Source organism: Helicoverpa zea, chromosome 14, assembly GCF_022581195.2.
Source record: "Helicoverpa zea isolate HzStark_Cry1AcR chromosome 14, ilHelZeax1.1, whole genome shotgun sequence".
In the NCBI taxonomy this organism is placed as follows: domain Eukaryota; kingdom Metazoa; phylum Arthropoda; class Insecta; order Lepidoptera; family Noctuidae; genus Helicoverpa; species Helicoverpa zea.
Window position 1 is genome coordinate 8,219,499 of NC_061465.1, and position 14,076 is coordinate 8,233,574.

General features: G+C 37.6%; 2 protein-coding genes across 2 annotated transcripts; both read right to left on the reverse strand.

Annotated features, from left to right (window-relative positions):
• Nucleotides 1–3,061: 3,061 nt before the first annotated feature.
• Nucleotides 3,062–4,450, reverse strand: LOC124636545 (nuclear factor 1 B-type-like). The gene is made up of 2 exons (XM_047172675.1): nt 4,331–4,450; nt 3,062–4,086 (listed from the first exon to the last, which is right to left on the reverse strand). Exons 1-2 carry the CDS (start codon nt 4,349–4,351, stop codon nt 3,169–3,171), a joined length of 939 nt encoding a protein of 312 aa, XP_047028631.1. The 5' UTR covers nt 4,352–4,450; the 3' UTR covers nt 3,062–3,168.
• A 6,540-nt stretch (nt 4,451–10,990) lies between these two features.
• LOC124636337 (keratin, type I cytoskeletal 9-like) lies at nt 10,991–13,749 on the reverse strand. The gene is made up of 2 exons (XM_047172397.1): nt 13,624–13,749; nt 10,991–12,986 (listed from the first exon to the last, which is right to left on the reverse strand). The coding sequence occupies exons 1-2, from the start codon at nt 13,633–13,635 to the stop codon at nt 11,484–11,486; spliced, it is 1,515 nt and encodes a 504-aa protein (XP_047028353.1). The 5' UTR covers nt 13,636–13,749; the 3' UTR covers nt 10,991–11,483.
• Between the last annotated feature and the right edge of the window lie 327 nt (nt 13,750–14,076).

Genomic DNA, 14,076 nt, shown 5'->3' on the forward strand with positions numbered 1-14,076 from the left:
CCGCAAAACATTCGTGATTATTAATAGTTATAATTTCTTAAGAACCATTTTTGAAGACAGGTTTCAAAGATGTTCTATACATTTTTTTATTTTGTCCAATAGGTATAATTTTTCAATAGTCAATGGAACAAGATTGACGATTAACAACAATGTATCTTAATAAAAATGCTGGGTAAATTAGAAAGGGACTTAAAAAAATACTTGAGCATGGAACATACCAACATATATGTCTATTTTCTATTATCATCTCCCGAGCTTTTTCCCAACTATGTTGGGGTCGGCTTCTCTATTTTCTACTAGGTAATAAATAACTTTAAATATCATCTAAAGACCAATTATTTAATTGCCTTGACTTTTTACACGTAATTTTGAAATCTAAAGACGTCAGATGTTACAACTTTCAGTGACTTAATTCAACTAATTATGGAAATAATTATTGCAAATATACTTCATCTTATTAAGACGAAATCGTATAATATATGTCAACGAATAGTTATTGGATGATGCACCTTTCTGCAATTAAAATAAAATTAATGTAAGTCAATGAGACGTTCATATTTGATTCATGCTAAATAATCCATTTAATGACTGAAAAAAGAAAGGACGGTTAACAAAAAAAAACTTAATTTTTTGCATTTATTTACATAAGTTAATGCAGATTTTACCGTCATCGAGTCACAGCATCACATGGTTCGTAGACATTAGATTTTATTCAAATTCTGCTATTTATATTCAACGTAATAGTATATCACATATTTATGTTATAATTTATGTGGGTGTTGCAAATCCACTTTGTTTGTTCTAACAACAATTTTGTCACATCATATTTCACAATGATATAGGGTACCTATTTCGTTCTCTCTTGTTATATGTTCTTCCGGCTAGCATACTATAATTTAAAAGAATGATTTCAATTAAAAATAAATAGACAAATCTTCACCGATAAACCATATCTTGAGGGCACATTTTACTGCCACCGCAATACATTACGAATCATCCATTCCCAAAAAAACATCTTCTAACTATATATTATATTACACAAGACTACATTAATAAACACTCTTTAGACAGGTGCGTCTGTTACGCATCTTATAGTGATACAAATAAAACGCGAGGCAATTAACTGAACACGCAGATTCCTTTCACTGCTGATATGAAGTGTCCGAATTGTAGCGATAAATAGAGATGTACCATAGTTCAGGCAGCTGTCAATTCGGCCTCGGCTAAGCATTCGGCCAGCATACATTAGCCAACTATAAAAAATACATTTCGGTATGATATACATATGGATGTAGGATGTAGTCAACACGGGTCGGGTGAATTACTTACTTTTTCAGAAGTCTTTTAATAAGCATAAAATAGGGTTAAAACCAGAGACTTTTTCAGAGTTCTGAGCATTCATACGTGTTTCATAAAATATGACCAAAATACAAATTAAAATAGGTTCATTGTTCGGCTAAAAAATTCGGCCTACAATGCGACCTTGCGAAGCGCATCTCTAGTGATGATAACTGTTACAACATTAAGTGATTACGTTAATTCTCACGTCCATTCCATCATACAGATAATTTCGCCCAATTTATTAACTAAGGCGCATCGTTTGTTAAGATACATTTTATAGGAACTTGTTTTGACGAGGAATGTCGTAAATAATCTCTCAGACTTTAATAGCTCTTTGAATTCAATTTCGTAACCTTAGTGTGGTGATGAGCTCACATTCTTTTTAAGTTTGTAAGTCACATGACTGAGCTTCAGTACTTAAGTGCAATATGTAAATCAGCTTATGCAATTCCTTATTATTAAATAGCATTTAGAATATTAGCTTGCAATATTGCATACTAATATGGTTTAAAAGACATTTTGTGGTCAATAAGCCAAGCTTCACCTTCAGTGCAGGACAATAAATTATAACGTTATGACTCTTCAGACAAATAGATAAGTTTATATAGAAATGGTGGCAGGGGTCTTTCTCTTTTGCTCGCACTGCCTCGTAATACATAATGTAAAGTAATAATTACTTCCCTATTTTAAGACCTACAAGAAACATGCATTCAGCCATTATTCTACGTCTTAAACAAACTTTCAAAAGTAACCAAGTGATTCATCATTGAAAACAAAACACAACCTAAAGTGTATGTTCTCACGTACTCATCATTACTTTTCACTCAGTGCAGTTACCAAAACCTTGCAACACATTAGCAACCAGTGGAAAAAAAAATAGAGGGCGTGGACGAAATCAATTTGAAAAAACAACTGCAGTCGCATTATGCAAACGACTATTACTTGATACCCAGTAACAGATAGAAAGTAGCACGCAGCTCGTATTGTGTTCCCAACAAATACGGGTAATATTGAAAGGAGAATTAATATTACCTCAGGGTACTCTGCCTACCATCGTACGGTTGGTTGGTTTGAATAGTGTAAACCATTCGGGTGAGTCCATCAAGCCCACTGTTCTCGAAGTTCGCAATAAATTACACTGCAATAGTTGCGTACGAAAATCTTATATAATCTTAGGGAATTGTTTTGTTTGTATTTGATCTACATACCCGAATACTTAACACTGTCTTGTCATGTTGCAAAAGACAAATTCATTCGTTGAGATTAATTACATTAGTCACGCATATTCATTTGATGGCGTAAAACCTTCATCAGCTCATTCTGTGGTTGGTCATTAACTAATTTTCACCATGATCTCAATACCGCATGTAGGATAAAACCTTCCTACATGGGTCCGAAACTCTCTTTGGAATTAACTTTCATAATTTCCAGCTTGCAAAAAACATCCTTAAAATGAGTAAACTTTCGCATCATAGGATTATGAGTTAATAATATCTTCATAAGCTTCTTAACGGCGCCAATAAAATAGGCAGTAACAATGAAGCTAATATTAATATGCTCTACTTTTACTCCAACACGCTTAGTCATAATTTAAAAGTGTAAAATTAAAAACATGATCAAAAAAACATGCAACATTTATTTCCGAACAAAAACCATTAACAATAAACACTGACAACAGAATAAATGTTTTACATTAAACATATATAAACTAATAACTAGAACTAAACAATCTCCCATTTGCAATAAATATCTGTGGTTAACGTAATGGCAACTATATGTCCAATTAATAACTATTTGGGTGCTACTTAAACGCTTAAAGCTATATGGCTATAGTTTACCGTACGTATTACGACTAGCCGAATAGGCACTCTTGTAGCTGGAGCTAGAATCAGACGGCGAACTGTATTCACTATTGTGGGTAATATCATTATCCTCCTTTGGAACACTCTGGGATATGGGACCCTGCAACTTTTCATACTCAGACGACGATCCTTGCGGTACATATTGGACATTATATTTGCTTTGAGAATTGGTGGGATAGTAATTATAGAAGCTTTGCACAGGGTTTTGGTAAAGCAGGTTATTATATGGCGATGGATTTGGCTGAGCAAACAGCAGCATAGTTGACGGCTGGGCTAAATAAGATCCACCAAGAGACAAAGGCTGGTAGTTAGGCACATTAAAGTGTCCATGAGGCAGCGAATTTATCAATGGATTCTGATGAGGACTTATCTGACTTGTAGGATTAGGAGAAAACAATTGAGGAGCATAAGGAACAATAGGCTGAGTTGGATAACTGGCCGGTTGCTGTACAAAAGCTAACTGAATATTACCAGTTGACTTAGAAGGAACTATGTGGTATTTGGACTGGTAACCGGGATTTGGCACGAAGTTCAGTGGTACAAACTGGGAAGTGGTCTGCGGGGGCAACAGGTTTATCTGGGGTTGCTGTTGATTACTGTAAGAGGATGACGATGTATCAGTCTGTGTGTTTGGTGAAGTGTAGTACTGACTGCTTCCTTGACTCGGGTAGAAGGAATTCGGTGGTTGTGATTGATACGACGACCCACCAGTCGAACTGCTTTGTGAACTAGGATTTTGTGTATAGATACTATAAGTATAATCTTGCTTTTGTGCTCCCGTAGGAATAGCATTTATACTGGTCCCCTTCCCAGCGTTCCGTTTCTTCTGCTCGTTATCATCAACTTCGGTGCAGCTTACTAGTGCAGCGAAAGCGATGAAAATCTGAAATAAATTGCCATTCAAACAATTAATCATTGTCTTACTACAAACATGAGGAAGCCAATCAATCAGCAGCCTCGTTATCGCAATACATATTTATTTCGCATCACACAACAAATGGTGAACGTTTACGTATGCTTCAACGAGTTATAAATTGCTTCAGAAGAAACGATCACACTCAACACGTATTTATCTGCTAGCAATTTGTACGTTTGTTAGGTTTTATTACGTAATGTAAAAAACTTACCAAAAGCTCCCATTTCGCCATTATGTGTAACGAATACAGCGACGCGTGTATGTGTGAATATAATTACATTATTTACTTGAGGGGAAAACGCGTATTGCGAAAGGAAAAGTGTTGTATTCACCGGGGCGCGCGGAAAAGTGCAACACGGTATCAAGTTCATGCATTTATATGAGCCGCCGTGGACAACTTTCCTCGGCTCCAGATCACTGCGAGGGAAGTGACCGCTCGATAGGTCTTTGTCCTGTATTGGAACGTATCCAGTTTACTCTGATAGTGTCAGCTTCCTAGCGGCAGGCGGAAACGCGTTGCATTCATGCCTTCATATATCTCTCTCAAGAACTCCAAAGTATCCGAGTTCGCTTCTAATAGCGTATATTTTAGAATCGATATTGAGACGTTGCCCATTAATGGAACGTGATTCACTATCAGTGATATCTCTACGATTCATAAGTTCAGTTCGTTAAATCTCGATTCCCAATTGAGATGTAAGTACTGCTAATTAAAAAACAAAGCAAAAAATTACAAATCGCCAACAAAACGAATTTTTAAAAGATAACAATCTTCCAAAACTTAAGCTTAATCAAGCTTATTACATAACGTTGTTTAACAATGCTCAGGCCATGCCGCAACGCAATAGATCATATCGATACAAATCGGTCTTCTAATCACAAATCGAACAAGTTCTAAGGAAACAATTCATTACCATCGTACCACGTGCAAGTAAAAGGGTTCGTATCTCACGAGCTTTCTACTGCACCGCGAATTAACTCTAATTGTGGGTAGCAGGTGGTACTAATGAAAATTGCAGAGCACCACACCTTTGAACACTTGAAGGTAATATAACTTCAACACGTGTTATACTTAGCTCTATAGGAAAGGAAGCAAAAAGGTTTCCTGTGTTCTTGTGTAAGTGGTCCACCTGTGTGGACTAAATTGTTCATGAATTAAATTCTATGAAACACTGCCAAAGATTTTTTTCCATTCTTACTCTACCTAAGGAAATGTTTTTAGTTATACATGTCTTATAACCTTCGGTCAGACGCCTAAAATAGTAACAAGTACCTATTCCATTACAGATGACATAATCCTCATAACACTTTTCGATCTTGTATTTTATGAGTTCGACCTCGAATTGCCTATCGTAATTGATCGAGTGTTATCCAATTCAATCGATTGAAGATGTCCCCTGTCTATCAATTTGTAGGCTGTATGATTAATATGTTTTACGCAACTTCCGACAGGATATTAACATGATCATAAAATCAGTGTTTCTCAGCCCTGTACTGAGATTTATCTATACTTACCGGAAGATCACACTTAACTATGAAGTCACATCCACCGTCATCAATCAATGAGAAATATAAAATCGCAGCCATTGATTAATTGGTTAATATTTCTTATTTCCTTCATCCTATTTACATAATTCTTTTATATAACTTTTAATAAGTAGGTAATTACCTATATCATATATGTAAAAACGTTTAATTATTTTCTAAGTACTTATCTACTACAATCCTACATTTGTTTTCTTATTTACCTATTCGCGTCATCATCTGTCTTACCTTTTCCCAACTATATTGAGGTCAGCTTCCAGTCTAGCTGGATGCAGCGAGTAAAGTGTTTTATTTACAGCGACTGCCTGTCTGACCTCCTACACCCAGTTCCACATCCATTCCCATATCTTATTTCCATAAGCGGATCTGTAAATACTTTTCCATCAATCAGAACAAGTTACGATCAAAACCACTAAGTAGTAATTAGGTACCTACGTAACATTCGCAAAACCCACGTGCATATTTGACGTGCGTTCCCTTTCTTCAGCCTTGCAATGATTGCACCAGATACCACCATTATCTTTCTCCTAATGACTTTAATAGCGAAGTATTAGCACGAATCTAACAATGTACTATAACCAGTCTGTTAGGAGCTGTAAATAGAGTTATTAAATATATTTCGATTTCGACATGATGCTAATCAGAATATAGATGTGTAATACACGTTTGTTAATTAAGATGTCAATTGCTATACTTATTGGCTTTATACTTATCATATCGTGACCCATCAATAAAAGGTACCTAAGAATCGATCGATCAATCAAGGTTTAGCTGTGGTAAACCGCTAAGCTAACCGTTAGGAAGCTAAGCTTAGATTGGCCAATCCGTGAGGGGTGAACATTAACTCCACCATACTAACATGTACGCATTCACGAAAAAGATCGACCCTGCTAGCATTCAGAAGTATTAAACTCATGTAGGTACTAGATGTAAAAAATCTGCAAATACCTTTTTCAGAAGCCTTTTTTACCAGGGATTCTTACATACCCCAAGGCTACGATCATGACTCGATTTCAGAAGGTTGCTTCTGACTTCAGAAAAACATATTTTAAAAGCCAGTCTTGTTCAGAACGCCATCTGTGGAGGATCTACGGAAGCAATTTAATACGTATCGATCCTTTCACCTCACAGCGAATAGCTACACTCAGCTACAGTTTGATCGAATGTGAATCAAAGTGAATACTTTTGATATTGTACCTATAGATGGTGTTGTTGTGAATCACAAAAACACGAGTAGATAGATGTGAAAACTCTTTTGAAAACCACCAAAAATTATAAGCTTGGTATTTTTATATTTCCTGAAAACGTAAATTTAAGTTGTACTGCTTTAACTATTATTACCAGTAGGTATAAACCTCAACTTAATTATTATTTACCTAGTTTTCTTTTTGGAACACTACGCTGGGCATGTCGTTGTGTTACTTGAGCCTACGACTGCTGATAGACGTAGGTATACTCAAAATATGACCGAGCATGGCAACCAAAATCTACAGGGTTGTGTAGCAATCAAGGTAGAGCAATCCTTTGACAATACCTGGGGTATCCAGGAATTGAAATAATTCACCTAACACTATCTATATGTATAGATAACGACAAAACCCTTCTAGGTTACAAAACTCCAGATGTAGAAATATTTGTCTGAATAATACGACTATAAACTCCATTTTATTGTAAACAGGAACTTATCCACTTAGTGACAAGACAATCTATTCTGTATCAAACTTGCTCTTGGATTTCCTTAGTGCTTGAACTTAATGTCAACTTAAAGCTAGATTACGGTGAAGTAAGCGTGAACAAGTTATCGTAAGTAGACGTCTAGAAGATATTTATTATTCAACTTTATATGACACGAGCTGTTTCCCGCAGATAGATAAATGGATAGAGAGAAATTATGCACACCACTTGGTGACGGCGGTGCAAGGTGGTGTCTTGTCCTTCCACAATTTTTTTCTTTATTTATTGACTTAACCAACATTTCGGAAAGTTCTCCTGTTTTATCGTGTATGGCTTAGGTACTGTCAAGTAAAGTTACTTTCCGGCATTTGTTATTGTAAACATTAATCATAGTTCGTTAATCGCGGATTTTGGTATAAGAAGATCTATGTATTTTCACCAACAAGAAAAACATAAATATTTTTTTAAACCACTGTTTACTTTAACTGAACGTGAAAAATAGTAAACAGAGTTGTTTTAAGAAAACTGAAAACTGACGTTCATGTTGTCGGTAAACTTAGGCCTTACTAGTTTTAGCTGGTGGTACTCATAGAATTAATAGACATAATAATTACAAATTACATTAGGAAATGAAGCGCATTTCCCTTATAATAAAACCCTGTCTATCATACACTATGTTATTATGCGTACAATTAATGCCGCTATCACTGACGGTTTGATTGCATTAGCGTAACTACAGCTCATAAAGCTGTTTGTTACTATAGTATACAGGTTTACGTTTCTTCAGGAAGTATCATAAAGTCGAATTATGAAATTAGAAGAATTAAAAAATAGTGTGTATTTCTTATCAAGGCTTTCTACCATCTATAAAGAAAGCACCTATGTCTGCCGATATGCTTGTGCGCTATAGGTCCTGTCCTAATCCATTTGATTCCTTTAACACCCCAATCACCGCACCATATCTCACTTTCGAGAGTAGGTAGCTCCTGCGGCTGAAAACCTATTAGCTTTAACGTCAATTTTTAATGTACCTATGTAATGAATAAGTGATTCATAAAAGAATGCTAAAAATAACACATTTTAATTATGTAGTTCTAGTTAGGTTCCATGAATGCGAAAAGTAATGCGGAAAGCACGCATGCTCAGTTGATTAAGAGATTATCTATAACATGTTTAATTATTTAATTACGACGTACGCAAATATTCAGCGTATAAACAAGCATATCGCGGACATTTTACAAGCCAGCCCACAAGACTTGAAACTCCTCCTCTGCTCTGTCGATCACCAGGAACAGGAAACCAGAATCAATCCAGTGGAGTAACCTGCTTTTGCAAACTGAACCTTTAAGTGCCTTGTAATAGATAAAATGCAAATTATAGTCCAAGATACCTCAGTTGACAGTCAACACACTTGTACTTGCTTGATAACTTAACGACACGAGAAAAGACGTTTTGAACACGATAATAATCAGTTACATTGAACTTCATCACCAATACCGGGTGCATTCAACCGTGTCGAGGTTAAACCACGTTTTACGCCATTAAACGTTCCGTGCGATCAAACTGTAAAATCAAAGGTGATTTATTAGCGGATAGAATAAACGCTATGTTAATGTGTAACAATGCGTTATTGGCAGCAATTCGCACATAATACTAATCAGTTGGTTAGCTCGGAAAATTGCGTTATTGGTTTTTAATTTGTTTCTGCTACAATAGTGATTAAATGTTATTGAAACTTGTAGGATACGCAACTGAAGCTTTTATGTAGACATTGTGGAATATGTATTAAGTTTTTTAAAACAATCAATGATTTAAATCAACCAAATCAACCTCAAGTATATCCGAACACCTATTTTATAAACCACCTTATCGGATATCAGAGACTCTGCCTAAATTAAATTTTTCCTTTACGCATGGCAGATAATGAGTTAAGGGTTTTTTAAAACTAAGAAAACAAAATAAATACTCATTTACCAACATAACCATTCAAGCACGACAGAATTAAGTTAGTCGGTCAATCGGACCGATATTGTTTATTTATAGAGTCGATCAGGCAGAACTGAGCAATCTTGTAAGATGCCAGTGACATAATTTAAAGATTTATCATGGGCATGCTCGATTAATCTATAAGTTATGCATACACAGGTAGGCACCAAGTAGTAGTAGTCAGCACAATGTGTGGTAGGGAAGATTTTACTACAGTTAGTAACTTGCCTTCTCCCTGAAAACTCTAAAGAGATATAAATATTTCCTAAGGGAGCAATCACGCATTCCAATTCGTTAGACAAGATTTTTAAATTTTGTATCGTATTTTCATACCATTTAATGTGAAGCAGGCATACCATATAGCATAGCTATAGGTAGTATGAAAATTCCAGGTTCGTTAATAAGGAAACTTCAACCTGTCGAAATATCAACTACATACGTATCAGTAATAAATTTTAATTACTATGATATCAATCTAGCACAAGGTAAACAAAGAAATTAATAACCAGGTATGCGTTAAATAAATAAATAAACAGCAATCGTTTATTTTTTTCCAATAATATTTATATTTTTGTTTTGACTACTCATGAGATTACTGTACGAAAGAATCTGCAACAAATGGAAAAGAGATGATGATCTTACAGTTTCAATGACTCTTCATTTATAAACAAAAAACTCTAACACAGTTTAAATGTAAGTCTAATTTTTGACGAAGAATTTGTTACGAGGAGTCATCAAACAACTTCCAAAACCGAAATACCGAAAAACAGTTCTTGCACAATACAGGCACAACATCTGAACACAACAAAGTGCCGAATATATCTCGAGGATCTTCACACGCAAGAATGTTAATATTGTGACAAACAACATCATTGTGCACACAATAGAAATCCAGATTCCATCAACAGCACTCAGAATGCATAATACCTAGGTGGCAGTTAAAAACGTGAGCCGTTGCGTAAGGACTTTAGCGTTTAAGAATTCGGAAGTGAATGCAGTTCGCTTCCATTCTGACAGTACATGTTCCTTCGACCATGAAGTATTAAGTAACTGTTTACACAAAGCCTACAATAACAGCCATTATGCGTTAAGTGTCTTACAACACGTAATATTAATGATCTGCTCTTAATCGATCATCTTCTGGGTATGTTATGCGCCATTTTCTTAAAACTATAACAATGTTCAAGTAACAACAGTCATGTGAATCGCCCCACTTTTATAAGGACTATTGTTTGGTGGACATTATGTAACAGAGATTTCATAATAGGTACGAACGGATATAATCTGTCTTGCCAATGTTTAGGCTAGGTCATTCACCTACTTGTTCCCACTGCTACCGTTTTAATAAGATACTAATGTTCTACTTTCTCGACAGTTCCGAATCAAGATCCGGTCTGATATTAATTGAGAGAGAACTTATTGCTCAATCAGCCGAATGGTCAACTAGCTCAGAACATAGTGCTGTTCGATCGAGTCATTACGCGGAAATAGCCCGCGACAACGCCCGTCGGCCGGTATTAGGCTTATTTCAATTTCCTATAGTACTTTCATATGAGTGAAACTGGCGATGCGCGCCAAGTGCCGATTACTCAAGCAGTATCATGTTTCCTGTGGAAGTTACGCTCTCTGAATGATGTGTTGAGTCAGGGAAAATGAAAGTCAATTATTTTATTGGTATTTTATTATAACAATAACAACCATAAAAACTAAAATTATAAAATAATAAATAGACAACCTAAACTATTTACTATATTTACAGAAATTCACGTCGTCACGTCACAACAGTCTGAAGCGGTGGTTGTTTGGATTAGATGCGGATAACGATTCGATATTGTTATTTCTAAGAAAACAAGTTTCTAAACAGTCTGCGATGTAAGATATCAAGCTGCATGATTATACAAATTATACACATGTTACCGAAAAGAAAGCACACCGACGAGATAACCAAAACACGACACGTACGCGCTGACGCTCACGGTGAGAATCAAAGTGCTCGCCCGCACAGTTAATTAGCGGAACGTACGCAAATAAATAGTACCAAGAGCAATACTTTCGCTCATACACACCATGCAATCATTCGCACCACGCCTACACCCAACACACCCCTCACACGATACTGTGAACTACTATTTACACAAAACTATTTGCAACAATTTATTTTAATGAGCACGTGGCTTCAATTCTTCGCTGTATTTAATGGTGTTGTATGTAGTCTCGCTGGCCGCGCCGTAAGTATCTTTCGGTGAGTAAAGGGAACTTGAACCTCCAAAGTTGTATTTGGGGCCAGATGAAAACGAACTTAGAGAGCTGTGGCTGGAAGCAGGCGCTCTGTATGATGAGCCTCCTTCTCCGAAACTGCTTGGAGAGGAGTGGTGGTGGTGTTTAGCACTGACGTAATAAGGTTTGTTGGAAGAAGCTGCGTGAGCATTGTTGGAATATGAGGAGGAAGGGAAGCCATATGTGGTTCCAGGAGGAGCTACGTGTCCTGAGGAGAAAGCGCTTGCACTCTCTAATCCTTCACCTTTAGGTGTCTGGTAAACAGGAGCAAGGAATTTAGATGATCCGCTACCAAAACCTTGAGCTCCTCCAAAGCTGACTCCATGACCGCTTGAGCCGAGGGACAGGGAACCGTGACCAGCTCCGCGGAAACCACCAAAAGATGGAGCTCCATACGATCCAGAGAGACCAGACAAGCCGTGGCTAGATAAAGCCTGAGTTTCTCCACTCTGTACAGATGAACCTAAGTAAGAAGATGGCTTGAAGGAAGTTTTACCGGGACCAGCATAGCCGCTTAAGTGTTTGTAAGAATTGCCGAAAGAGTGACCAGTTCCACCAAGACTGAGCCCTGATCCAAGGCTATGTGAGGATCCACCGAAACTGTGGCCGGTTCCACCAAGAGTAAGTCCCGATAATGAGTGGCTGCCTCCTCCAAGTCCTCCGAGAGAAAGAGATCCAGCATCGCCTAAAGAGTGGCCAGAGTTAGGTGTTCCATATGATTGTGCGGGAGCGCTGTTAGACTGGCTGTCGGTGGGAGTGAACAGGACTGGACCAGTGGAGTATGAACCCAAACCCTTGGTACCGGCCGAGTATGCAGGTGCACTAGACAACTGTTGCTGCAACTGCTCAGAAAGAACAAACTGCTGTTGCTTAGGAGCTGCGTATGAGAATTGAGGGAAGGAGTATTCTTGACCACCTTGTTGGGCACCCTCAGCTCCCTGGTGGAATTCCGCTACTGTAGTCGAAGGCTGCAGAGAAATTCCTCCGGCGTGTAGGCTACTGGAAAGCTGGCTCATTAACTGAGAGAGGTCACCGGTTGAAAACGCACCACCGTGGGTGGGCTGCAGAGTGATGGGAGGCAACTGGATGTTTCCGTGACCGTTGGGAGTTAGCTGAGACAACCCGTCGGCGGAGTATTGCAACTGTCCGCTTGATCCTTGTCCGAAGCTGTAGCTGGGCTTAGCTCCTCCGATGCTATAGCCTGCGCCGACGCTGATGGAGCTAGCGTCGGCCTGACCGTGGGACGCGGGCGCCTGGAAGCTGAGCGAGGAATGTCCGGGCGAGCCGAAGCTCACCAGCGCCTCGCGCTTATCCTTCGGCTCTTCCACCTTCTTCGCCAGAACTGCCCATGACGTCGAAACACACAACAGTGTGGTGAAAACGACCTGCAACAGATAAAGAATAATTACACACTTTCATCTAGATAGTTATCGGTGCAACGAGTTAGGCGAAATGGTAACAATTATAATCATAATATTTAACGCAGAAGTAATTCCAAAACGGGTTTCCAAATACTGCGGTCGTGCAAGTGCAAGTTTAACGACAACCCGCATCGCAATGTTAATATTGACGCCCACATTATAAAAATTTCACTTTCCCACTTTTACTTTAAATATTTTATGTTTCTTGTAATAAAATATTGCAATGGAGGCTCATCAATGACTTTTAAATGTTTATAGATATTTTTGAAAGAGCACATCCTATCATATAATCATAATCTTAATAGCCGGTAAGTTTTATTCCAAAGACAGCTGTAAAATAATTTTACACAATAACAAGTTGCACTTAAAATCGTTAAAGTTTATGTTCGGAATATCAATTTGATTTGTTGAGTATTTGCTAAAAAATAATTTATAACTTAATTTTCAATTTAATATCCTTTTTTATTAAGTAGAAAAATTAATGATTTTAACCGCACTAAAAAATCCTTAGTCCTTAAAATCCAAAGCAAGTTGCACTTGTTTCCTCAACATCCACAAAACACTTAAATCTAATGCACTTTTCCACAAAACGCGAACTCACCGTGAATTTCATTTTAGACGCTTATTTAATATACTCGTCGCGTAGATGAAACTAAATCACTTCACAATGTTTGGAGCACAACACAAACAAGTATCTCCGTGTATCGGTCGGCCTCCGCGAACAGCCGCCGAATTCGTAATGTGATGTCGCTGTGTTTTCACCGAATTTATAAGAGAGCGATCGGTGGCGCGCACCCGACTGACGGAAGGGTAAAAGTGTATCGGCGAACCCTTTCACTGCACCGACTGAAAGAATGGGACCGAGCCACTGAGCTTCCGAACCCAACAATGAGGTAATAGAAACCGGAAGCGTTGCGTCACACCCGATCACGGTTTGATGCACTTATCGACATCGACATAGATGTCATACGAACTGGAGTACTGTATTCGACCTCATTACAACAATTGGAGCTCTTTTTTGAGTTTGGAAGTCAATTTAAATATCCATTCGAAT

Coding starts and splice junctions, on each gene's coding strand:
- LOC124636545 (XM_047172675.1), bottom strand. CDS start 4,351: ATGGCGAAATGGGAGCTTTTG. Junction 4,087..4,330: donor TGGCGAAATGGGAGCTTTTG/GTAAGTTTTTTA, acceptor AATTTATTTCAG/ATTTTCATCGCTTTCGCTGC.